General features: G+C 42.1%; 1 protein-coding gene across 1 annotated transcript in view; it reads left to right on the top strand.

Moving 5' to 3' along the window:
- The window catches only part of LOC108710329 (synaptic vesicular amine transporter), a 40,912-nt gene extending 13,985 nt beyond the window's left edge, over positions 1-26,927 (top strand). Inside the window, exons 2-15 of the mRNA XM_041587009.1 lie at positions 5,614-5,748; positions 5,969-6,275; positions 6,630-6,688; positions 7,336-7,419; positions 8,917-9,009; positions 9,269-9,358; positions 11,740-11,780; positions 11,861-11,921; positions 18,605-18,700; positions 21,020-21,098; positions 21,562-21,613; positions 23,696-23,879; positions 24,555-24,688; positions 26,676-26,927. Coding sequence (XP_041442943.1) covers positions 5,634-5,748; positions 5,969-6,275; positions 6,630-6,688; positions 7,336-7,419; positions 8,917-9,009; positions 9,269-9,358; positions 11,740-11,780; positions 11,861-11,921; positions 18,605-18,700; positions 21,020-21,098; positions 21,562-21,613; positions 23,696-23,879; positions 24,555-24,688; positions 26,676-26,729 — 1,449 coding nt within the window. The 5' untranslated portion in view covers positions 5,614-5,633 and the 3' untranslated portion in view covers positions 26,730-26,927. The remainder of the gene's footprint in view (positions 1-5,613; positions 5,749-5,968; positions 6,276-6,629; positions 6,689-7,335; positions 7,420-8,916; positions 9,010-9,268; positions 9,359-11,739; positions 11,781-11,860; positions 11,922-18,604; positions 18,701-21,019; positions 21,099-21,561; positions 21,614-23,695; positions 23,880-24,554; positions 24,689-26,675) is intronic.
- The last annotated feature ends 471 nt before the right edge of the window (positions 26,928-27,398 follow it).

Below are 27,398 nucleotides of genomic sequence, written 5' to 3'. Positions count from 1 at the left end.
AACAAGTCTTCCGGCGTGCAGTAACCCTCCGAGATCCACCCCTCATTCATTTTAATAAAGGTCAGGTAATCGACACTTTTGTGACCTAGGCGAGTTCTCTTCTCAGTTACAATCCCTCCTGCTGCACTGAAGGTCCTTTCTGAGAGCACACTTGAGGCTGGGCAAGACAAGAGGTTCATGGCAAATTGTGACAGCTCTGGCCACAGATCAAGCCTGCGCACCCAGTAGTCCAGGGGTTCATCGCTCCTCAGAGTGTCGATATCTGCAGTTAATGCCAGGTAGTCCGCTACCTGCCGGTCGAGGCGTTCTTTGAGGGTGGATCCAGAAGGGTTGTGGCGCTGCCTTGGACAGAAAAACATTTGCATGTCTGACGTTACAGACTGGCCAAAGGGCTTTGTCCTTGCAGGTGTGCTCGTGGCAGGATTACTGGCACCTCTGCCCCTGGAATGTTGATGAGTTCCTGAAGTGACATCACCCTTAAAAGCATTGTACAACATGTTTTGCAGGCTGGTTTGTAAATGCCGCATCTTTTCGGACTTGTGGTATGTTGGTAACATTTCTGACACTTTATGCTTGTACCGAGGGTCTAGTAGCGTTGCGACCCAGTACAGGTCCTTCTCCTTAAGCCTCTTGATACGGGGGTCCTTCAACAGGCATGACAGCATGAAAGACCCCATTCTCACAAGGTTGGATGCAGAGCTATCCATCTCCGCTTCCTCATTATCAAGGACTGCATCATCCACGGTCTCCTCCCCCCAGCCACGTACAAGACCAGGGGTCCCCAAAAGGTCACCACTAGCCCCCTGGGAAGCCTGCTCCTGTTGGTCCTCCTCCTCCTCCTCCACAAAGCCACCTTCCTCCTCTGACTCCACTTCTGGCACCTCTCCCTGCGTTGCAGCAGGTGCCTGGGTTCGTTCTGGTGATTCCGACCAGAAATCGTGCGCTTCCAGCTCCTCGTCACGCTGGTCTACAGCCTCATCTGTCACTCGTCGCACGGCACGCTCCAGGAAGAAAGCGAAGGGTATTAGGTCGCTGATGGTGCCTTCGGTGCGACTGACCATATTTGTCACCTCTTCAAAAGGTCGCATGAGCCTGCAGGCATCGCGCATAAGCACCCAGTAACGGGGGAAAAAAATCCCCAGCTGTGCAGATCCAGTCCTACCACCCAGTTCAAAAAGGTACTCGTTGACGGCCCTTTGTTGTTGCAGCAGACGTTCCAACATAAGGAGCGTTGAATTCCAGCGAGTCTGGCTGTCAGAAATCAAACGCCTGACTGGCATGTTGTAGCGCTGCTGAATGTCAGCAAGGCGTGCCATGGCTGTGTAGGAACGTCTGAAATGGGCCGACACCTTTCTGGACTGGGTGAGAACGTCCTGGAATCCTGGGTACTTGGAGACAAAACGTTGGACTATTAAATTTAACACATGTGCCATGCAGGGCACATGTGTTAAATTGCCTAGTCTCAACGCTGCCAACAGATTGCTTCCATTGTCACACACCACTTTTCCGATCTGCAGTTGGTGTGGGGTCAGCCACCGATCGGCCTGTGACTGCAGAGATGACAGGAGTACAGATCCGGTATGGTTTTTGCTTTCCAGGCACGTCATCCCCAAGACAGCGTGACAACGGCGTACCTGGCACGTCGAATAGCCTAGGGGGAGCTGGGGGTGCACAGGTGTGGAGGAGGAGAAGGAGGACCCAGCAGCAGAGTAAGAAGAAGAAGAAGACGAGGTAGAGAGCGATGGAGGAGTAGAGGTGGTGGCAGAACCGCGTGCAATCCGTGGCGGTGACACCAACTCCACTGTTGTTGTTGAGCTACCCATTCCCTGCTTCCCAGCCATTACCAAGTTCACCCAGTGGGCAGTGTAGGTGACATACCTGCCCTGACCATGCTTGGAGGACCATGCGTCAGTAGTCATATGGACCTTTGGCCCAACACTAAGTGACAGAGATGCGGTAACTTGGCTCTGCACATGTTGGTACAGGTGTGGTATTCCCTTTTTAGAAAAAAAATTGCGGCTGGGTACCTTCCACTGCGGTGTCCCAATTGCTACAAATTTGCGGAAGGCCTCAGAGTCCACCAGCTGGTATGGTAAAAGCTGGCGGGCTAAGAGTGCAGACAAGCCAGCTGTCAGACGCCGGGCAAGGGGGTGACAGTCAGACATTGGCTTCTTACGCTCAAACATGGCCTTCACAGAAACTTGGCTGGTGGCAGATGACTGGGAATGGGAACAGGTGGTCAAGGTGGAAGGCGGAGTGGAGGGTGGTTCAGACGGGTCAAGGAGAGCAGAGGTAGAGCAGTAAGATGCTGGACCAGAAGGAGTGTGGCTTTTAGTTTGCCTGTTGCCTTTGAGGTGTTGCTCCCAAAGTGCTTTGTGCTTGCCGCTCATGTGCCTTCGCATAGAAGTTGTACCTATGTGGCTGTTGGGCTTACCAAGGCTCAGTTTCTGACTGCACTCATTGCAAATTACAATGCTTTTGTCAGAGGCACACACATTAAAAAAATCCCACACTGCTGACTTTTTGGAAGTGTGCGATCTGGCGGTAACAGTAGAAGTTGGCGGAGTTGGCGGTATTGGCGGCAATGGCGGGTGCGTTGGCCGGCTGAACACAGGTGCCGATACATGTTGTTGCCCTGCTGATCCCTGCGGGCTGTCCTCCCTGCTTCTTCTAAGTCTTATTCTCCTACTGCCTCTCTGACTCTCCGTCTCTCCATCTGAACTACCCTCCTCTTGCTCTCTTCTACTAGGCACCCACAAAACATCAATCTCCTCATCATCATTCTCCTCAGATGCATCAATTTCTTCTGACACATCACAGAAGGAAGCAGCAGCGGGGACCTCCTCCTCATCACTCATTATGTCCATCTCTATCGTGTTCTCTGCCAGAATTAAACCTGGTGTAAGGTCCTCATCTCCTTCATCTTCTTCTGGCAATAATGGTTGCGCATTACTCAGTTCAAGAAACTCATTGGAAAATAACTCCTCTGACCCCAGTGAAGAAGGGGCACCGGTGGTGGAGGAAGTGTTACGTGGGGTGGCCATAGCAGTGGAGGATGAGGAGGATGTTGTGGTAAAGTTAGAAATGGTAGAGGATGGGGTGTGCTGTGTAAGCCAGTCAACTACCTCTTCAGCATTTTGGGAGTTCAGGGTCATTGGCTTTTTAAAACTGGGCAATTTGCTAGGGCCACAGGATTGCATAGCAGCACGGCCCCTAGCACGGCCTCTGCGTGGCGGCCTGCCTTTGCCTGGCATTATTTTTAAAAAAACAACAACAACAACAAAAACTCAGTTGGTTTTTCTGGAAACGATAATACACACAGCTAGATGGCGGGTTGAAGAAAACACTGTGCAAATAATGCCTACAAAGTCAACGTATACACTACTACAGCGGTGGATACGGATTACGTAAAATATATGAATGCTGCTTGAAAAAAAGTAACTCAAGTGGTTTTTCTAGAGACGATAATATTATCAATATTTAGACAAAATGTGAACAAGCTCACACAGCTCGATGGCGGGTTGAAGAAAACACTGTGCAAATAATGCCTACAAGGTCAACGTATACACTACTACAGCGGTGGATACGGATTACGTAAAATATATGAATGCTGCTTGAAAAAAAGTAACTCAAGTGGTTTTTCTAGAGACGATAATATTATCAATATTTAGACAAAATGTGAACAAGGTCACACAGCTCGATGGCGGGTTGAAGAAAACAGTGTGCAAATAATGCCTACAAGGTCAACGTATACACTACTACAGCGGTGGATACGGATTACGTAAAATATATGAATGCTGCTTGAAAAAAAGTAACTCAAGTGGTTTTTCTAGAGACGATAATATTATCAATATTTAGACAAAATGTGAACAAGCTCACACAGCTCGATGGCGGGTTGAAGAAAACACTGTGCAAATAATGCCTACAAGGCCAACGTATACACTACTACAGCGGTGGATACGGATTACGTAAAATATATGAATGCTGCTTGAAAAAAGTGACTCCGGTGTTTTTTCTGGAGACGGTAATATTATGGATATTTAGAAAGAATGGGAACAAGGTCACACAGCTCGATGGCGGGTTGAAGAAAACAGTGTGCAAATAATGCCTACAAGGCCAACGTATACACTACTACAGCGGTGGATACGGATTACGTAAAATATATGAATGCTGCTTGAAAAAAGTGACTCCGGTGTTTTTTCTGGAGACGGTAATATTATGGATATTTAGACAGAATGGGAACAAGGTCACACAGCTCGATGGCGGGTTGAAGAAAACAGTGTGCAAATAATGCCTACAAGGCCAACGTATACACTACTACAGCGGTGGATACGGATTACGTAAAATATATGAATGCTGCTTGAAAAAAGTGACTCCGGTGTTTTTTCTGGAGACGGTAATATTATGGATATTTAGACAGAATGGGAACAAGGTCACACAGCTCGATGGCGGGTTGAAGAAAACAGTGTGCAAATAATGCCTACAAGGCCAACGTATACACTACTACAGCGGTGGATACGGATTACGTAAAATATATTATGGCTGCTTGAAAAAAGTGACTCCGGTGTTTTTTCTGGAGACGGTAATATTATGGATATTTAGACAGAATGTGAACAAGGTCACACAGCTCGATGGCGGGTTGAAGAAAACAGTGTGCAAATAATGCCTACAGGGCAAATAATGCCTAAAAGGTCAACTTATACACTACTACAGCGGTAGTAAAATAAAAAAAAGTAAAATAAAAAAAAAATGAATATTAAAAAAAAAAAATTAAAGTTGGTGCTGCTGAACTACTAGGAGCAGCAGATTAGCACACCAGTCCCACTCCCCAACACTGCTAGACTAATAGCACTGGGCTCTTATAGTAGTAGTAGTAGTAGTAGTAGTAAAACAACAAAAAAATAAATAAAAGCAGTCCTTACAAGGACTACTGTTATTGCAGCAGTCAGCAGATGAGATCAGAAGCAGGACAGCTGCCCACTGCAGCTACATACAGAGCACTGCAGTAGAAGGTAGATTACTAGCCAGCAAAGCTACCTAAGCTTAAATGTCCCTCAAACCCCTGCAGACTTCTGTCCCTCCAATAACAGAGCAGTATCAAAACGATTACTAGCCAGCAAACTTTCAACTGTCCCTGAAATCACTAACAGGCAGCAGCTCTCTCCCTACACTATCTCTTCAGCACACACAGGCAGAGTGAAAAAACGCTGCAGGGCTTCGGTTTTTATAGGGAAGGGGAGTGGTCCAGGGGAGAGCTTCCTGATTGGCTGCCATGTACCTGCTGGTCTGGGGTGAGAGGGCAAAAAAAGCGCCAACAATGGCGAACCCAAAATGGCGAACGTCGCGCGACGTTCGCGAACTTCCGGCGAGCGCGAACACCCGATGTTCGCGCGAACAAGTTCGCCGGCGAACAGTTCGCGACATCTCTAGCTCCCAGACACTCATATTATTTTATAGGTGACTAAAATTGACTAACCAAATGATTTCATGAAGATTTTTAAGAAGAACGGAAGGAAAGAAGAACAAAGAGTTATGGCTAGTGATGTCTTGGTGCTGAAATATTATTAACCCATGTTCAATTGTACATTTATTTTTACTTTAATGCTTCTCCAGAGCCAGCAATCCAGAACACCATGGAGCGACGCTCTTTCCGTCAGTGGCTGATGGAGACACGTGAGTCCCGGACAATGGTTGTTATTGTGGTCACGGTGGCTCTGTTTGTGGACTGTATACTTAGCACTGTTATTGGTAGGTCTGTGTAGTTTCTGAATAGACAGTTAACAGTTTGCTGTTTCCCAGATGTTGTCCTTCTCGTATCCTGCTCACCCTCCAGTATAACATGTGCCCCTTATATTGCCTGATAACTGTTAAATATGTTATAGTAAATCATAAATGTTGAAACCTCAGACATTAGTAATCTAATTACAGTCATACAAAGGTCATTGACTAATTCTTCTTCCTCTGGCAGCTCCAATACTTCCAACTGTACTTAATGACTCTCTACATGGAAAAGAAAACACATCCGTAACATCCAATTCCTCTGCTGTCTCGGACTACACTTTTTTATTCAACCTTTCTCTCTACAATAACTCAAGTGAAGGAATTTACCAAGAACAAAATGTCAGCAGGACTCAAGGATCTGGAATAGATGGTGAATGCCATGACCAGGAGAAGGACAGTTTACATGGAGAGAACTTGAAAATAGGTCTACTCCTTTCATTTAAGGGTATGGTGCAAATTGTGGCAAACCCCATAGTGGGAAAACTAACAAACAGGTAAGTTAATATGTCTTCACTTAAAATAAATAAATACAATTATCTAAAGCTTCCTTATTCGGAAATATGATTGAAAATGTTTTCTTTAAAGGAGAACCAAACCCATGCTATTAAAAACTCCTACCCCCATACCCTACATAGATCCCCCTCCCTGCTCCCCCCGGCCTTGGTAAATGCCCCTAACTCTTTACTTACCCCTCGGTGCAGATTCAGGGCATTCGAGTTCACGCCTGACATCTTCTTCTCTTCTGTAATCTTCGGGAATAGAGTGACGTAACATCGCATGGACTCTAGTTACCCAAGAGGAAACTAGCTGTTATCTACTCCTTTAAATAACTGATTTATTTCCTGTAGGTTTGGATATGATGCACCATTGTTTGTTGGATTTGCTGTTGTGTTCACCTCAACTTTAAGTATGTATAATGTACTCCTCTCTCTATAAGTTCACTCTCTATCTCCTTATCTCCTTGCTTCACCTGCCTTAGTATGGATTTTTTCTCATTAGATTGTTAGGACCTTTGCAAGTATAGCTCAACAATAGCCGGATATCAACAGTTCAGGCATCCTAGATTTAAGGGGCAGATTTATTAAAGTTCGAGTTGTGTTTTCCATAAAAAAATCGAGTTTTCAAAGTTATTTTTGAGTCAAAAATAGATTTTTCGTGTTATAAAAAAACTCGAATTCCTCTAAATGTATTCTACACTGACCCTGGAAATAGCTTGAATCCTAAAATCTGTCAAGGTCATGTAGGTGTCAATGACAGAGGTCCTTTGACCCATTTGATGATGTCAATAGCCTTCATGATGTTTGAGGTTTTTTTCAGAGGGTTTTGCCCGAAAATTTTATCAATTCCAACGATTTGAGTTTTTTTTGACGAAAAACTTGATCAATTCAAGTTTTCGGGTTGTTAGCCCTAAACTTGCTGATTCTAGTTTTCTCCATTCAAGATTTTTCTTAAATTAGAAACCATTCAAGTTGTGAATTCATTTGAGCTATAAAAAACTCTAAAATTCATCCTGTGATAAATAACCTCCTAGCTGTGTTTTGGTTTATTTTGTAGTGTACGCTTTTGGCGAAGAGTATGTTTTTCTTTGCGTGGCCAGGGGATTTCAGGGTATTGGATCATCCTTAACCACTGTACCAGGTAATATATATGTAGTCCACCCAAGGGTATGGCTTGATATACTAGGGATATGTCTGTGATGACACCTTTAAATAAATACTGGCACAAGCAGCAGTTGAACCCAGATTTATTACACAAGAACTTGGCTTAAATTAATTTAAAGTTAAATGCAGAAAGTAGGAACAGTCAACAATAACAAAATGCTAGGCAATGTCAATTGGTCAAATCTACACTAGCATTTGATTTTAATAACAAATATAAATAAGCATCTAACATCTAATATATGGATGTTTTGGAGCTCCCCCTAAGGTCCTAAAAGACAGCAAAGCTGGGGCAGGGGGCGGGACTTGGATGCAGTGGGGCGGGTCATGACATCAGGGGGTGGGGCTATGATACAGCGATTGGCCGATCGTCATGTCAATCATGGGGAATCCTGCCTGGTTTTCCTAATTTGGAAAACGGGGCAGGAAGTTTTGACAGCCCTTCAAAATACCGGCCTGTCCAGGTCAAAACCGGACAGGTGGCAACCCTAGAGGGAACTATATTGTAGAGTCAATCCCAGTGTTGCTGCTGTTGCACAAATGATATACTGGTTACCTGTATCCCAGAAATGTCCAGCAGTTCTCAGCAATCTTTCTTCTCAGGCCCTTTTCTCTCTCCTCCTCCCCTCTATGGGATTTTCTTTCTCCCACTTCCTCTGCACAGCACGGCCTTCTGGGAGCTGTAGTCCCCTCATTCACATTATTTTTTACACTGCTGCAGCTCTTAGAATAACAGTAAATATGAATCCACAAACAAGATAATAAGCCTATTTGCAAAGAAAACATGCATGGCTACACATGTATATAGTACTCTTCTGTAATACACCACCATATATCTCATACAGCAGAAAGAATAAAAAATGATGCCATCTTGTTACTTTTCCACTAGTTTGGTTAGTCGAATCAGCTCTTAAATCTTTAAATCTGGGGGTCCTGGTGCGCGTGTAAGGTGCCACGTACCTTGAATGGCCACTTTCCAATCCTCTTACATGAATTTCTTGAAGTTCAGCACCACAAATCTTACTTGAATAAAAATGCCTTTATTTGGAACACTGTTCCAAATAAAGGCATTTTATTCAAGTAAGATTTGTGGTGCTCTACTACAAGAAATTCACTTTTCGACTAGTTCCACACAGGTTACACAGAGCTGTCAGCAACTATTTGTCCATTGACTGAAGTGGTGAAGTGAAGCGGTTGCTCTGCATAAGTCTCTGCTGAATTGAGAGATTGGTTGAAATTGTAGGTCCAGGCATAGTGATTTGGCTGCTGTGAGATGGAGTGTAAACAGCCATGGACTCTCCAAGCTAGTTTTGCCTCTCTTGTGAACCTTTAGTAGGAGATGAAAGATTTCTATTTACACTCTATTTATAACATTAAAAATCCCATTTTTTACCGTACCAAACATTGCAACACAATAATAAAATGTATGACGTCTCTACAATTATTTATATTGTAACTCTAAATACATCTCTGTCAGGTTTGGCTTTGCTAGCAAATATTTACCCAGATGATAATGAAAGAGCGAAAGTCATGGCAATAGCTACAAGTGGATTGGCAGTTGGGGCCCTAGGTAAGTACATTGAGAACTTATTTCACTCTGTATTGCTCAGAACTTCAACAATGATGGATTCAAACAGCTATGGCCCCCAAATATTCAGTAGTGCCTTGCAGTTTAATAAGTTCAGAACCTTGAGTTTCACAATGGCACAATTGTGCTGGAAACTTGTGGCCACCATGTAAGGCATCCCATTAGCTTTCCAGTCTTTTATTTATATAAATGTACAGTATATAATAATAATTTCCCTTCTCCTGCTGTCTCCCATGTGCAGTTGCTGCTCCCTTTGGATCTCTCATGAATGGGTTTCTGGGGAAATCCTCTCCATTCTATGTTATAGCTGCTGTGACTCTGCTGGATGGAGGTAATACATGGGATACATGTTTTTTCAAAGGCACCCGATCGAAATTTTCCGTCCAGCCCGATCGACGAGCCGTCCGATATCCAAGTCTTCTGCCGATATTGGTCGGCTCTTTTTCCACCATACACGCACACAATATTGTACGTAAATTTGTTTCGTACAATATTATCTGTGCGTCTATGGCCACCTTAAGGGTCATTTTTGCTTATCTGATCTGTTCTGTTGTTATGAAGCACGTATTGTATATATACCATGGCCTTGGGTTAAATATCATCCTGTGATTACAGTATTACAGTACTTCCTTGATCTACAGCCAGCTTGAAACATAGGCCAATACCTTACCTTACAATGTATACCGTATATACTCGAGTTTTTCAGCATCCAAAATGTGCTGAAAAAGTCTACCTCGGCTTATACTCAAGTCAGCGGGCCAGTAGCTGAGATTGCAGTCACTTTTAATCATTCCTATACCAACAGTTCACTTGGGGAGAGACTGCAATATCACACAGCGCCCTCTGTTGGTTATATGAAAGAATAACAGTGACTGCAATATCACACAGCGCCATCTGTTGGTTATATGAAAGAATAACAGTGACTGCAATATCACACAGCGCCATCTGTTGGTTATATGAAAGAATAACAGTGACTGCAATATCACACAGCGACATCTGTTGGTTATATGAAAGAATAACAGTGACTGCAATATCACACATCACCATCTGTTGGTTATATGAAAGAATAACTGTGCGCCCTCTGTTGGTTATATGAAAGAATAACAGTGACTGCAATATCACACAGCGCCATCTGTTATATGAAAGAATAACAGTGACTGCAATATCACACAGCACCCTCTGTTGGTTATATGAAAGAATAACAGTGACTGCAATATCACACAGCGCCCTCTGTTGGTTATATGAAAGATTAACAGTGACTGCAATATCACACAGCGCCATCTGTTATATGAAAGAATAACAGTGACTGCAATATCACACAGCACCCTCTGTTGGTTATATGAAAGAATAACAGTGACTGCAATATCACACAGCGCCCTCTGTTGGTTATATGAAGGATTAACAGTGATGGCAATATCACACAGCGCCCTCTGTTAGTTATACGAAAGATTAACAGTGATTGCAATATCACACAGCGCCCTCTGTTATATGAAAGAATAACAGTGACTGCAATATCACACAGTGCCCTCTGTTGGTTATATGAAAGATTAACAGTGATGGCAATATCACACAGCACCCTCTGTTGGTTATATGAAGGATTAACAGTGATGGCAATATCACACAGCACCCTCTGTTGGTTATACGAAAGATTAACAGTGATGGCAATATCACACAGCACCCTCTGCACATGGTAGTGGGACAGTGGGACAATGCACACAGTAATCCGTTTGGCAATTCTCTGTCACCATCAACTTTGCAAAGAAGTCCGGTTGATCGCTGGGGGGGTCGCTTTGGCAGAATGTGCGCTGCTGAGAGACAGGGCTGTAGTTGTGTCTAGACTTATACTCGAGTCAATACGTTTTCCCAGTTTTCGTAGGTAAAATTAGGTACCTCGGCTTATACTCGGGTTGGCTTAAAAAGCAGATAGTGAGAAAATATCAGTGTTACTTTAATTCATGTTTGGCATGTAAGAAGGTTAATAGCCAGTTTTTCCAAACCACCGCACCTCCATATGGCACCTGTACATTTGCACAGACCACATACTCCAAAAGACTGTCTGTCAGCATTTGTCTGTTGTTGGATGCTGGGTGGTGTAGTTGATCAGTAGTTGAAGAAAAACAAACTGGGAAACTTTGGTTGTAAAATTCCAAACATTTCCCAATAATGGGCCAGATTTGATTCAGTAAGAAAAAGTTATCTCATGGTCTATCACGTGAAAAGCCATGGACGAGATTCAATTGGTGGAGGAAAAAATTTTCACCTAATTCAATTCTATTTTTTTCCCCAAAGGCTTCAATTGAATTCCTGAGAAATCAATAAAAGTTCAATTGTGATGTATCATGTGGTTAAGCATAATTAGATTTCAAGAGTCAGGCACAAGTCAAGGCTGTCAGCAATCAGAATAGTCAGGGACAGAGTAGAAGTCACTAACCAATGATATAGTGCACCCAGGAAATTTATGGTGAAAGAAATATAATTGAGCACTAAACCTATGCTTCTGGCATCCTTTTATTTTGAGTTTGTCATAGTGATGTCATAATATAGTGTCTGCATTGGTACGATGACAAGATGTCCAAGCAAGAGCATCAATATCACTAAGTCAAGCTACTGGGACTGACATTTTTCCTATCACCTGCTTGAAAATTGCAGTTCTTTGAGTCTAAAAATGGGCAATAACAACAATAACATGCTCATTTTCAACTTTGTCTTTAGCCCTCCGGCTGTGTATACTTAAACCAAAGTTTTCCCCAGGAGTAAGTACCTGTCTACTTAATAGCTGTCAGTGAATAGAGAAGATCGGGTCCTTGTAATACTTTTTTTTTCTTCCCCACAGAGTATCCCTGCAACACCTTATCGGACTCTACTTGCGGATCCTTACATTTTGGTGACTGTTGGTAATGCCATTTAAAGTGTGATATTTAGAAAAAGTGGCAGGATTTAGTCTTCTGTTTTCTGTGATATGTTGGATGATATCACTTAGGGGGTTATTTATCAAAATCCAAATTTATTTTAATATTTTCTGAAAAAACTCCTCATGGGTTTCTTGGTCTTATTTATTAAAACACTTTCCCAAACATTTTGTTTGTGGGAAAAAATCCGAAAAAAACTGTTTTTCACGTTTTTTTGGGATTTCTCATCCGATCTTCACGATTTTTTTGGATTTTTCACCGGGAAATTCAGAATTCTGCCCGAAAACTCTGAAAACTTCGGGGTATTGTCAAAAACCTAGCGCACATCAAAAAATCATTGGGACTTCTCCCATTGACTTATATGCAACCTCGACAGGTCTGAGATGCAGGATTTTCTGATTCAGACTTTTCTGAAAATTCATAATTTTTTTAAAAGTCCGATTTTATTAAAAAAAATCACAACTTTTTAGTGATTTTTGCATTCTGAGTTTACTAAATAACCCCCTTAGTTTCATAGGAAAGGATTCAGTATGCATCTGAATTTTCTCTTTGAGTTGGCCCACAGCTGTAAGGGATGGGTTAAAACATTTCAAGTACTTAACAGAAGCCACCTTAGCAATCATTTTTATCTCACAATCAATAAATCCAAAAATATAGACATAAAGGGGGTTATACGTATATCAGGCTCAGAACCTCGAATAATTAGTCGTTTTCCGAGCAAAAAACCCCAAAAAACTATGAATTATTCGAGATTTATTAAAGTCCGATGGTTTAAAAACTCCAAAACACCAGCATCTAAAAGCTCTTGAGGTCCTGTATAAGTCAATGGGGAAGGTCCCTGTGTTTGCGCCGATGTCTGTACTGATATCCGATGATTTCAGGGATTAGGAGCAAAAAACTCCAAAAAAAATCACAGTTTTTGCGGAAGACTCCGAACAATTTTTTTTTTGGGGAAAGCTCCTAAGTTTTCCGAGTTTTGCCTGACTGTATTTTTTCAGGCTTTTTCCTTCATAAATAAGGTCCATTCGGGAATTCAGAGTTACTCGAAATTGGATATTAGAAATACTGAGATAAATTAGGACCTTGATAAATAACCCCCAAATATACATAAAGGTTTGTGGTATAGCAAAGGGTGAGCAATCTAACAAGAATTTGTGAAGGAATAGTCTCATCACTCAAGGTCAAGTCCTTGGTCCTTAAACCTGTCTCTTTGGATAACTAACACCGCAGAGCCATTTGCTGATCTTGCTAAACTAATCTAAATCACAACTCCTATAGCTGTTACAGAAGTTAATACTATCCACTGCATTTACCAAATTTATGAAGTCCATGTTCTAAGGTTTCTGCTCTTGTATAGCTCCTCAGTTTGATACTGGGGCCTTACAGTCCAGGCTCCCAGTGTGGAAACCAAAAAGGAAAAGCCATGTGCCCCCTATATAACTAGGGTTGCCACCCGTACAGTATTTTACCGGCCTAGCCGGTAAAACACCTGCCAAGGCCGGGGCCGGTATTACAAATTTACCGGCAATGTAGCTGCCGGTAAATATATAATACCCCTAAAAAGACCCCCTCGGCCAGCCCCCAATCCCCTGTAAACTTACCTTGTCCTTCGGTTCTTGTCTTGGCCGCGCTGTGGCCCGCCCCTTTGATGTCACGCCACGCCCCTTTGACGTCATGCCATGCCCCCTTTTTGTACCCGCCCCCACCAGTCGGAATTTTTTTTGGCAAAGGTGGCAACCCTTTATATAACCTATGGACAGGAGCTTGTCACAAGATCCTCCAGTTAGGGAAACATCCTTCTCATGGGGCGTAGGTAACCAAATATGGACTTCTTGCACAATAAATTGGTTTTCAGGGTGCATAAGGGGAAAGGAGTTCCAAAGGAAAGACACTTGGAAAAGTGGAAAGAACTGAAGCCTTAATACACATTAAAAATATACCATGAACCCATAAATGAAAACGTTGCTATAATACAGGTATGGGACGTGTTATCCAGAACGCTGGGCACCATAAGTTTTCTCAATAATAGATCTTTCTGTAATTTGGATCTTCATACCTTAAGTCTACAGAAAATCATACAAACATTAAATAAACCCAATAGGCTGGTTTTGTTTCCAGTTGGGATCAAGTACAAGCTACTGTTTTATTATTACAGAGAAAAAGGGGATCCTGTCATTGGAAAACATGTTTTTTTCAAAACACATCAGTTAATAGTGCTACTCCAGCAGAATTCTGCACTGAAATCCATTTCTCAAAAGAGCAAACAGATTTTTTTATATTCAATTTTGAAGTCTGACATGGGGCTAGACATTTTGTCAATTTCCCAGCTGCCCCCGGTCATGTGACTTGTGCTTGCACTTTAGGAGAGAAATGCTTTCTGGCAGGCTGCTGTTTTTCCTTCTCAATGTAACTGAATGTGTCTCAGTGGGACATGGGTTTTTACTATTGCGTGTTGTTCTTAGATCTACCAGGCAGCTGTTATCTTGTGTTAGGGAATTTTATTTAAAATAATCAAAATTACAAAAACAAATCAGATTAGAACAAAGAAAAATATTACATTACTTACAAATCAAACATTTGAAAAAGACAAATGAAAACCTTCCCACAAATCTTTGCACATATCAAAAATCTCAGTCTCCTTCGTTTTAATAATAACAATATCTCGACAAATAGCAATGGTGACATTTTCAATTGACAGCTGCAACTGACTCAGGGTCATTCTGCACCTCATTTGCCATAAGTGATACCTCATAACTGCCAGAATTATATACAGTGTGAGTCTGTTTATGTTTCCTGCTTTATCGTTCTTAATGACACCATATGAAAGTTCAGCAAAGTCCAAATCTCTGAACATATTTAGAGCTAAAGCTCTTGCCACACTGTCTCTTAGAGAGAAGGAAACTGGACGTTCCAGTAGGAAATGCTGCTGTGTCTCTTCCACCCCACAACCCCATGGACACTCCCTGTCAACCACATTTAAATATTTCAGATTGCCTCTGACAAATAGTCTGCCCTGCAGAGATAACCATGTGATGTCCCAAAACTTTCTTGACAATCTCTTATTAGTAAGAAAATGGAGACTCTCCTCCATCACCTCCCCAGGACAATCTGCAACACTTATTGGAGAAACAAAATACAGATCTAAAACTCTCCAATAAATGACTTTCCTATGGACTGATCTTAAATCCTCTGCACTGATGTTCCACTTCTTCAGGATCTTCTTTACAGTCTGCCTCAGATATGTGGGTAAAAAGCCTCCTCTTATCCGGACCGCTTTCACTCTGCCACCGAGTAACCAATCTCTAATAAAAGGCGATGGACAGTCTCTAACACTGATTTCCCACAGAGACTCTCTCCCCCGCACCACCCCACCAAAGTTAAACTTCAGAAAGATGGTGCAGAAGAAAGCCACGGGACATGGCATGTCCAACCCCTCCCCTTTTCTTCTGCAGGAACGTGATCCCCCTTTTTACCAGGTTGAGCCTATTCCCCCAAAGCATTTGGAAGAACAGGCTCTGGATCCGGGCATAGAGAGATTCTGGTAACAAGAAGATGTAAGAAACAAAGAGAAACAGCGGAACCAGGAAAGTCTTAATAATGTGAATCCTTTCTCTATAGGTCAGCTTCCAGGATTGACACCACTGAACCTTTGCCAGACCTGCATTCAGTTTGTGTTACCAATTTTCCTTAGCAAGATCTCCCTTCCCAAATTTAATCTCTAAAATTCTAACTAAACCTGGGGCCACTGGGAATTAGTCAAGCCTGAAGCTTGGTTCCCCCTCTAGAGTCCAAAAAGCCTCTGATTTTTCTTGGTTGATCTGAGACCCTGAGGCCTCAGAGTAACTTTCGATGCACTCCAAAACCTCTCTCCTCCTCAGGTTTTGATATTACTAGAGTGACATCGTCCGCATAGGCTATGGACTTAAAGGATCGATCCGATGGAAATGGAACCCCCTCAAGCCCACAATCCTGTAGTCTCCTCAAGAATGGATCTAATGAGAAAACATACAGTAGTGGACTCAGAGGACATCCCTGTCTCACGCCAGCTCTCACCAAAAAGTCCTCACCTTTCCAACCATTAATCAATGGGAGGCTACTTGCCCCACTGTACAAAACCCTTAGCCATCTAATGAATTCATCCGGAATGCAGTATCTTTGCAAAGCAGCCCATAGATATTCATGATTGACTTTATCAAAGGCTTTTACTTGGTCTAAAGAGAGAAAGTAGTTGCCCCATTGCCAAGCCTTGCACCTCTCCAGTGCTTCCCTGAGAGAAAGAACAGCACCAAAAATGTCCCTTCCCCCAGTGAACAGAACTGAGAATTAGAAAGAAGAGACCCAGCCACCACACCCAACCTTTGTGAGAGAATCCTAGCCAGAATCTTCCTATCACAATTGAGAAGGGCAATTGGCCTCCAATTCTCAACGTGCCTTGAATCTTTCCCCTTTGATATCAGAACCAGAGAGGAGGACTGCATAGATATAGGAAGGCATCCCCTGGTCAGTAAGAAGTGGAACCAACTCTTCTTTAAACGTGCTTTAAAACTCAGCAGTGAAAACATCTGGCCCAGGGGCCCTCCTTTTCTGCTGTTTTTCAATTGCCTGCAGTACTTCCTCCTCTGTTATCTCTGACACCAAAGGGGAAAAGTCCAAATTGTCAGTGTTTGAAACTAGGGTTGCCTCCAGGAAAGCTTGAATCTTACCTTTATCCAAAGCCCTTTCTTTGTAAAGGTCAGTGTAGTAAGACCTCACAACCTCCAGGATACCCTCCCTAGAAACTTCTAATTCACCCTGAAGGTTGTAAAGGCCCTCATCACGCTTCTTTTTAAACGTCTCCTTACAGTTCTGGTAAGGGTCCGGGGAATTTGAGTTCCCGTAGTCCCTCGCCAGAACCAGGGACTTAAGCCGATTGTACTGACACTGCCTCAACAAGCCAGTTAACTTTTTCTCCCCCCTCCCCGTTCGAAATACAGATCTCAAGTTTCCTTCTTAGAGACCAGCTCTCTTTCTCTTTAGCCCTCCCTTTTTTAAAAGAGACAGTTCGGAAAGAAGTCCGGAAAGTATCCTTAGCTAATTCCCACCAATCTGAAACACAATCGAAAAACTCTCTTAGATACTTCATTCTGTAAAAGATTCTTAAAAGTCATTCTAACACTCTCCTCCTCTAGCAGCTCCTTCCCCAAAGTCCAAAGCCCTTTGCCAAAACCCATCCTACCTAACAGACCATAATGAAAAAATAAAGCTAAATGGTCTGAAAATTCAACCCCTATTTCCTTAAAATTAGAAAAACTTTCGTTCTTTTTGATAAAAACCATATCAATTCTGCTGCTGCGCTCCCCACATCTATATGTGAGTTTTCCTTTTCTCCCATTTATAATGGTCAAGTCCTGCAGCTCTGCATCTTCTATCAGAGTCTTAAAAAACAAGCTCTCATATTTATTCAGCCTCCCAGTTCTGTCCTCAGCAGTTAAGACCTGGTTAAAATCCCCAGCAAAACTTATTGGGACAGAAGTGTATAGAAACCGCTTGACATCAGTCAATTAAGTCCTCCTCTCAGAAATAGACTGAGGCCCAGATGTAGATGTTAATTAGCCGGAGGAGTTTCCCTTCATGCTGAATATCAAGCATCATACACCTGCCCACCTGTATGTCCACCACCTTCTTCACCACAAAGTGCTTACTGCCCTTAAGAAGAATGGCTACTCCCCCCGCTGGCTCACAGGCTATGGACCAAAAGGAAAGTCCCTCCCTCCAATCTCTCTTTGCTTCCCTGATCTCCTGTAGGGATGAAAGTCTGGTCTCCTGTAGGAAAATAATGTCTGCCTCTGTATTGCTCAGATATTCAATGGCAACAAAGCGGGTTCTCCTGTTCTTAAGCACAGATTGCATCTGATCTTATTCACACACTCTTTGCTGTGATGCCCAATCTCCCAACAGAAAGCACACTTTTGTACAGTACATTTCCCTGCAAAATGGGATTTTGAGCCACATTTAGCACAGCTTAGGCTGCCCAACATAGTAGCACACAGCCTTGCTCTTACCAATAAAGAATGAATTTGGCAAGTGCTGCTGAACATACCCCTGGGAATTCAGTTTTACCTGGACCTTGTACCCCCCCACACAGAAATCCTCCTCATCATATATCTTGACTAGGGGAGACAATACAGTGCACTGCCGCTTTAGCCACATGACAATGTCTTCTGGGTGCACAGACTCACTTTTCATGATTATGGTGACATTCTGAGTTTGTGGCTTAGAGACGGGTGTTACTCTGAAACCCTCCCACTCCTTTATCCCCTTCTGCAGATGGTACAATCTCCAGAATTCCTCCAGCCCCTGTGGCAGTTTGTAACTTAGATCAAACTCAGTGTCAGTGACACTTAGCAGGGCAAACACATCAGCAGGGGTAAATCCCATAAGTCCCTTGATCAAATTTCTTGCCACAAAGCGCCCGCCTGGAAATTCCTCCCTCTCTTTCACCCATTTGATTTTAACCACATTTTTTTGTCTTCTGTTTGTTTCTGGATAACGGATCCCATACCTATCCTTCTTAATTATACAGTCCTTTGATTCCAGTTTATTGTAGTCTGTATAAAAAAGACGAGTTGTAAAACAGCTTTAATCTGTGCCATGAGCCTATGTAAGATGTACTTTGTTTTTGTCTTTAGCGGGAGACTTCCTCACTAAATTAAGTTTTAGCTTACTGCAAACAACTGTGCCTTTAAGGATGTTGGAACACATGTGTGCCCCCAGCTATCAGCTTGGTGAGTTGCGGACAATCATACTTATTTAAAAAACATATTCTACTAAATAATTAAAATATTTTTCTAGCTTATTTATTTTTTACTATTTAAAGATTGTATTCATAGGCTGCAAATACAAATAATAATTTGGACTTTTTAAAGATTGTATTCATAGGCTGCAAATACAAATAATAATTTAGTTGAGTGTAATTCCATAGGTCCTGATTGCAAACCCTAGTATTTTAAGCTTGAAGAATTTCAGATTGGTAACTAGTGTGACAAGCTGGCGGCTTGAACACGTAACTTTTGGGGGATTAGTCAATGGTGGGCAGGCAGCATGGGTCAAAGGAGCAGAAAGACAGGGACACACAGGCTTCTTCGAGGAAAACAGCAGTTTATTTTCCCACTTTAAACAAACACAGTGAATTGTCCACAGACACAGGGGTGACCATTGTATCATACAAACAAATCATAAAAGAAAACCTAGCCCACTGGGCACTACCTTCCAACTTTGGAGCAGTCCCTGACTAGGCTGGGCCCCTTGTGGACTACCAGCAAACAAAACAATGTTGTGGCTCACCCCTGTACTCATAGGACTCCTTCCTGGTAGTGTTCAGCCTCCTGGCACAACTTTGTCAAGGTCACAGGTTCCCTCTGCTTCGTGCAGTATCAGGCGGCACTCCCAGCTCCTCTGGGAGTTCCTAACACAGCCAGGTCTCCTACCTGCTGTGTCCTGCTGAGAGACACACTCTAAACTTCCAATTAAGTTTAATTACCCTTTCCACAGTACAGCTTTCCTGTGGAAGGTGAACTCCAATCTCTGGACTGGATCTGCGGAATGCAGTCCCTGACTACTAAAGTCTTATAACTCCCTTCCTGGAGCCTATCTCAGTACCTGGGGAGAAATTAAAGGCTAGAGTGATCCTTTTCCACCTTTTCCTGGTCACTCTACCACACTAGGTATTTACTCTTAAAATCGGATCAAGTACATTATCTAATAAGATCACTCACCAAAGTTATACCTTTAAAGGAGAACATTGTTTTAAGAACATCTGACATTCCAATTGGCACCTCTTCTATTGTCTATTAATTTCCTCCACGTGATGATAATCTGGGGTTTTCACCCATCCAACATTGTGAAAACAAAACAGAAATCCACCCAATTGTGTCTAAGTGATGCAGTAACCTTACCCCCTACCCCCTGACTTTATGCCTTTCACCCCCAATGTCACTGCCCGCTGTTGACTTAATCAGTTCCCCAATTTGCCCAGATTTAACCACTGGCAAAAGTGGGAACCCTGGTATAATAGGCAGGTTTGATGCTCATTCACATTCAACTCCTACCAGGGGTGTAAAAGACCATTTCTATTCCATATAGAATCCCTATATATCTAGATGTACTTGTACTGAAGCACAAACCTTGTATTGTTTAATAGTCCCCACTGAAGGAAGGGGGGAGAGGCAGGAGTTGTTGCCCACAATAATGATACTGCCATATTGAAATGTTAGCCAGTGTTCATCATCACAAGTCATGTAGTTTTTTAAAAACTGTAACTGGGTGTTATAAAATGGATTAAAGGTATACATTTGTGGAGTGGCATTATTACACACTGTATTTGGTATCCCAATCACAAAATCTATAGTAAGCAAACAATGTACAGTATTAGCTTACTGCCTTTGCAGTAAGACCCAACCCTGCACTTCTTTGACTGGGGAGTGTAGGATCAGGTCTGGATCAGGAAAGGGAGGGTAGCAAGGCAGTGACGGGGGAATGCAAGATCGGGAAAGTGAGGGCAGTGAGGGGGTGACAGCGGGGAATGCAGGATCAGGTCTGGATCGGAGGAGCAATGGGGGAGTGCAGGATCAGGTCTGGATCAGGGGAGGGAGGGTAGCGAGGCAGTAACTGGGGAATGCAAGATCGGGAGAGGGAGGGCAGTGAGGGGGTGACAAGGGGTATGCAGGATCGGGTCTGGATCGGGGAGGGAGGGTAGCGAGGCAGTGATGGGGGAATGCTGGATCAGGTTTGGATCGGGGGAGCGACGAGGGAGTGCAGGATCGGGTCTGGATTCTCGGTCATCAGGGCCTACCAGGTTTTTTCCCGGTGGCCCGGTGCCCCACTCTGACCCTGAATACAGTCAGTGTTGTCTGTTGAAGAGGAAAAGCATAGGTATGACTTCTTGCAAAATGTATGGTTCAATACTATCTACTCCATAAATCTTGATGCAATAAATTACACTTACTTGCCCTTTTTAAGCTCTATAGTGCTAGGTTATGAAACAGATTATGTGTTACTTTACATTTTTAATTTCCCATTTGTTTCCATACAAATTCACTCTTTAGGTCTGGCATTTGTTCCAGCTATGCTCACCTGCATTTTGACCCTCAATGGATTTGCGATTCTGTCTTTAAAATGGGGGAGGTGAGTGAAAATCAAAACATTAAAGCTGGCCATAGATGTTGAGATTTTTACAAGATCAGATCCTGATTGTGAGACCACGATCTTCTCAGAACGATCGTACGATCGTACGAATTTACCATCAACTAAAAAGACCAATTTGCCAGGAAAACAAAGGGGAGCTGCCTGCTTTGCCCTGCAAACATAGATAGATTGCACTGGGACCGACAAAGATTTTTTGACCTGGCCAATCAATTTCCTGACAGATGTCGGCCGAAAAATCGTAAGATGTACGATCGTTCGAATCCCACTAACCGCACGATAATTTCGAACGATTGGTCAGGCTTCCCTAAAACGGTCGTTCAGCAAGAAGAATTGTCGCGTCTATGGGGAGCTTAAGAGTGGGCTTCTGTGAAGGAAGAGTGCAAATATAAGGGTTGGTGGAAATTAAAGACTCTATAAGTGACCTTCTTTTTTCACACCCCAGGTGGCTTTGCCTTATGCTTGGACTTATTTTTCAAGGGATCGGGGTTATATGTGTGAGTATTGGTGCTCATTATTGTGTGTGTTCTGTGCTGAGGAATGTAATTGTCTTGTGCTCCCTATGGCCTGTTGTTTATTAGACTATTATCTGGAACGATAATTACAAAATATTCAGTCTGTTTAATCTTTCCCTATTCAGCAGTCAGAGTCATATTTAGATAGACAGGTTAAATTCATTGGTGTATGACACAAAGCTGGATATAGATAGAGGGGCAAATTCACTAACTGGGGAAAATTTGTCAGCGCTGGCTTCACCCACATCGCAACACTTCGCCAGGTGTAAATTCGCCTGGACAACGCTAATTCACGAAGATCCGAAGTTGCGCACAGGGTACCAAATGCTGGCGAAATTATGGGGAGAAAGAGGGTACCCCAAAAAAAAATTACGATCTTTTTCAGTCTATCACCCTTTAAATAGGAAAAAATGGTGGTGAAGGACGATAGAGGTAACAGTCAGTGAAATCAAAAACGTAGTGAATTTGCATAGTAACGCCAGACTGAAAATTCGCCTGGCGTTAGAGTGCGAAGTTGCGCCAGAGTCTATCTCCTTGCCGAAATGACGCCAGCGAATTTACGCCAGCTACCGTTAGTAAATCGTCAAAGTGCTGAAATGACGTCACGCTGGTGAATTTTCACCAGCGTTAGCCACTTCGCCCTTTAGTAAATTTCCCCCAGAGGGGGGTTAGTTAAGAGTAACTTGAATATTTTGGTATTGATAAAGAATTTAGAATTTATTATATTTAGAAAGTTTCTTATTTCTATGAGCTGAAGTGTTACATGTGCATTTCAGTAATATAATGAGTTTTTCTCATTTTATAGCTAAAATTAACAATAAGAACTTTGGGTTTTTTTCTTCTAAGCAAACAAAAAATGCCAGCATTAGCAAAATCTTTATAAAATGTCAGGACACCATGGCAATAATATATATCAATGATGCACAACCAGTGGCTCGTTAACAATATGTTACTCACCAACCCCTTGGATGTTGCTCCCAGTGGCCTCAAAGCAGGTGCTTATTTTTCAATTCCAGGCTTGGAGGCAAGTTTTAGTTGTATAAAAACCAGGTGAACTGCCAAACAGAACCTCCTGTAGGCTGCCAGTCCACATAGGTGCCCTTATTTGGCGTCCCCAGGAACTTTTTTAATGATTGTGTTGCTCCACAACTCTTTTCACATTTGAATGTAGCTCAGGTTGGGGATCCATGATTTTCCACTTCTCTATAGACAATTTTTTTTAAAAAATGTTGTTAAAAAGTGATTATTTATGTGCAACCTTTCTGAGAACTAGTCATACCCACAACATTTTTATAGACATTTTTTCACACCAACAAAAATGTTGATACGTTAATAGAGAAAATAACAGTTTTTTTTAACAATTTGGTGGCATTATGAAGAATCCATAAAACTATAGGATACCTTCTATAACTCTTCTTCTAATACTTCTCCATTTGCATGCTTACGATATTTTCTACAATTTGGCGACCAACACTTTAGGAACTGTGTATTTACCAACCCTTTTGTGATTCCCTTCCTTATAGAAGTGGTTGTCAGACTTTTTGAGTTCAAGTCCCGTTGGAGGTACAACCTTTGGTCACTTCCCCCATACCTCATAAGAAGGTTACAGAGAAAAGAAACCACTGATGTCTCAGCCAAGTTCCGATAATACAGTATATGCGACATCAAATGAATGTTCATTAAAAGTCTTAATTAACTGACATTTCACCTGGCCCTTCAGGTAAAGCTAGGAGAGCAAACTGGCATTATCACCAAATCTCACCCCCTTTAGTCTGAGCAGTTCCCTTGCCATTGATCTGGGTCCCCCTTGGGATGGCTGCCACACAATTTGGGAGCACTGCTCTAAAGTATATACAGATGGGGCAGATTTTGTTTTGATATTACATAACTCTGCTGGAATAAACACATGACAACATGCCCCACAACATTCATCATAATGGAAAAAAGTGTTATATTGACCCGCTTAAACGTAGTAACATTGCAGGACTTCATCATCCATTTAATCCAAATGCCTACTTAAAGTATGTACTATGTATAAATGCTAACCTTTCTTTTTTGTCTTAGTTTCCTTTAGCTAAAAATATCTTTGGACTCATTGGACCTTCCATTGTACTTGGCATTGGCATTTCCTTAGTGGGGGCATCAGTAGTACCAATGATGGCGTTTCTCATTGATCTGCGTCACACATCAGTCTATGGTGGGATATACGCCATATTGGATTCAGTTTTGTGTCTTGGATTTTCTATAGGTGAGGAATCATCCATAGCATCATGTGTTAAAGCAAACATCTGATTGTAATAATCACTTCATCATCTAAAGAAAAAACTATCGGTGTTTATTTATGAATGCAGGAGTATACACAATGCCCAAAAATGCATTTGAGATAACGTACTACAGGTATGGGAGATGTTATTCAGAATGCTCGGGTCCTAGGGTTTTCCGGATAATAGATCTTTCCATAATTCGGACCTTGATACCTTAAGTCTACTAGAAAACCATGTAAACATTATATTAACCCAGCAGACTGGTTTAGCCTCCAATAAGGATTAATTATATCTTAGTTGGGTTCAAGTTCTAGGTAATATTTTATTATTACAGTATAAAAGGACGTTTTTAAAAATTCGGATCATATTGATAAAATGTCTATGTGAGATGGACTTTCTGTAAAGAGAAAGTATACAAGGAAGCCAAGCCAATAAAATCTAGTTTGTGAGATTTTTTCTACTTCGAATAAATTCAAAACTTGAAAATTTTTTTTTATTCTGAAAAATTAGAGGTTTTACTGAAACTACCCTTGAAAAATTCAGTTTTTTTCAGCAAAAACACAACTCGACCTTTAATAAATAACCCCCCTATATATTGAGTATTACATTTTATTGAAGATCCAGTTAACTTGCCTGTTTGTTTTTGTTTGACTCTTTAGGTCCATTATTTGGTGGAGCCATTGCAAGTGCCATCGGATTCACCTGGGTAATGGTCATATTATGTGTGTTACTTATTACTTATGCCCCTCTCCTCATTCTGCTACGTAATGTCCCTGGAAAAGATGAGAAAAAGGTGAGAAAACTCTGTTTCCTTCTGTATTTAAATGTATTCAATGTTACAATGTTTTAGCTAAACTGTGGTCAACATCCACTTGCTCTTACTGAACAAGGCCACAAATAAGCTGCAAGGTAAAATGCAGTAGAGCCCACATTTTTGTTTTTTGGGGGACCAGGGAAAAATAGTATAAAATCCGGGAAAATGTAAAATCACGGAAATGTGTTAAGGCAACTTATTCTTTAAGTGCTCAAAGGTATATAAGCACAAGAGTCTGTTTTACTTTGAAATACAACATATACTGTGTTATTGACAAGTTTTAGGCAGTTCAGCATTAAATACACTATGGGGGGGGCATGTGCAAGGCCAGTGTTGGACTGGGATGCCAGGGGCCCACCAGAAAACCTAAGACAGTGGGCCCGCCAGAAAAACTTAGGGGCACATTTACTAAAGGGCGAAGTGGCTAACGATGGCGAAAATTCACCAGCGTGACATCATTTCGGCACTTCGCCGATTTACTAATGGTAGCTGGCGTAAATTCGCTAGCGTAATTTCACCAAGGAGATAGACTCTGGTGCAACTTCGCACTGTACCGCCAGCCGAATTTTCGGTCTGGCGAAAGAGGGCACCTAAACTAAACTGTGGGCAAATGTGTAGGGCATTATATCAACTTTATATAATTTTATTAAGGTTCCCTGGCCTTGTGTAGTGCAATGTATTTGCTGCAGAATATACGTCCATTGAATTTCGAACTGCTGAGCATAATTTCGCCAGCGTTCGGTACCCTGTGCGCAACTTTGGATCTTCGTGAATTAGCGTTGTCCAGGCGAATTTACGCCTGGCAAAGTGTTGCGATATGCACGAAGCCATCGCTGGCAAATTTTCGCAGGTTAGTGAATTTGCCCCTTAGACCGTAGGCCCACCGGAAAACCTTAGACAGTGGGCCCACTTTCCAAACTATTATGCCTCCTCTCCTCTCTCAACCTCTTTATTCTTCTAGTCTTTTATATCTACTTATTATATTTTTCCATTATTAAGCATTTCCCCATAAAGGAATAGGTAAGGATCATGAAATATGCTAAATGGTTAGAAGCAAGATGCCCACTGACACCTGGGCCCATCGGGAGTTTTCCTGGTGACCCAGTGGGCCAGTCCGACACTGTGCAAGGCCTCTCTGCCCTCTGTCACATGCCCAACCTAAAGCTTTAAGTGATTGGTGCATGGCTGTATTATCCACTCCCAATTGTTGCTATCAAAAGAACTGTCCCTAAGCTTTCTAGGACCAACACATTTCCATTCCAGTGTCTTGTGGACCTTCTCTGATCACAAGCAATGTTTTTCTTTTCAGCCTTGACAAAGCATTAGGTCTGTCAATAAGGCATCATAGGAACAGGGTCAGGCCAAACAGGCTTTGGTCAATGGGTTTTATCTCCTTTCCAGTACAATTCCTCATACCCTTGGAGTTTTCTACTAAGCTATTGTTGCTATGATCTGTTTAACTAAACCTGGTAATAAGCTTGGTGTCTGGGTCCTGGGGTCTGGCTTTTAATCATTTACTGCTATTTTCTGTGTTCACCTGTGGAGGTTTCATTCTTGTTGGCATTTTCTGCAACGTGGTTGGATGTATCACCCTCCCCTTTTGGAGGTATTAGATTGCTACTTCCCACTCAATGCTGACGTGGAGGTGTTGAGGGAAAGGGAAAACTGTTTCATACTTACAGATTTTCCGTACCTGGTCAGCTCCATGTAAGATCTTCCCATTTCTTCTCTGGTATGTTTCTAGAAGTTTTCCACTATGATGATGGAAATGGTTTGAGTTGGTCTTTTGAAGCTTTGGCATGGTCCTTATGGTGGTAGCAGGAGGGTTGGTAACATGGTGTAGTCCAGGGAATGAAAATCATGGTAATTAGGCCACACAGTTGTCCTATTTCTGTCCAAGAGACAAGTAACTAAACAAAAAAAAAACACCTTCAGTTATATAACTTAAATAAAATTTTTCTTTAAGCCTATTTTAAACCACGAAGAAATGCCAGAGGAGACCAAGCCTGATGACCACTAGACCCACAACTTACTGGACCTAGTTTACACTTCTACCTCTGAGAGACACATCATGATGCAACATCAAATATTTGCATTTACAACATTAAATCACCTGGTTACCTACAGTATGTTCCACTGATAAATATGTTAACCATAAAACTGTTGTATGTGATGCATACTATTATGATTTAAATAAAGTTTTGAATGCTAAATTGTTCCTATGTGTAGTGCTGGATGATTTCTGCAAAATAATGTTGCAGGACAGTTCTCCCAGCAGCTCTTCAGTTTGCAATTTCTGGTTGCTAGGGTCCAAATTACCCTAGCAACCATGCATTGATTTGAATAGGATACTGGAATATGAATAGGAGAGGCCTGAATAGAAAGATGAATAATAAAAAGTAACAATAACAATACATTTGTAGCCTTACAGAGCATTTGTTTTTAGATGGAGTCAGTGACCCCCATCTGAAAGCTGGAAAGAGTCAGCAGAAGAAGGCAAATAATTCAAAAACTATACTTCAAAAACTATAGAAAAAAAGACAAAATGAAGGCCAATTGAAAAGTTGCTTAGATTAGAATAAGCCATTCTATAACATACTAAAAATGAACTTAAAGGTGATGCATCCCTTGAAAGCGTTCAGCTCCAGTTGCTGGAACAAAGAACAGGGAGCAAGATTTACACAGATCA

The sequence above is a fragment of the Xenopus laevis genome, chromosome 3L (assembly GCF_017654675.1).
Source record: "Xenopus laevis strain J_2021 chromosome 3L, Xenopus_laevis_v10.1, whole genome shotgun sequence".
Classification (NCBI taxonomy): domain Eukaryota; kingdom Metazoa; phylum Chordata; class Amphibia; order Anura; family Pipidae; genus Xenopus; species Xenopus laevis.
Note: the sequence above shows the minus strand (reverse complement) of the source record. Positions and strands in the feature narration are given on the sequence as shown.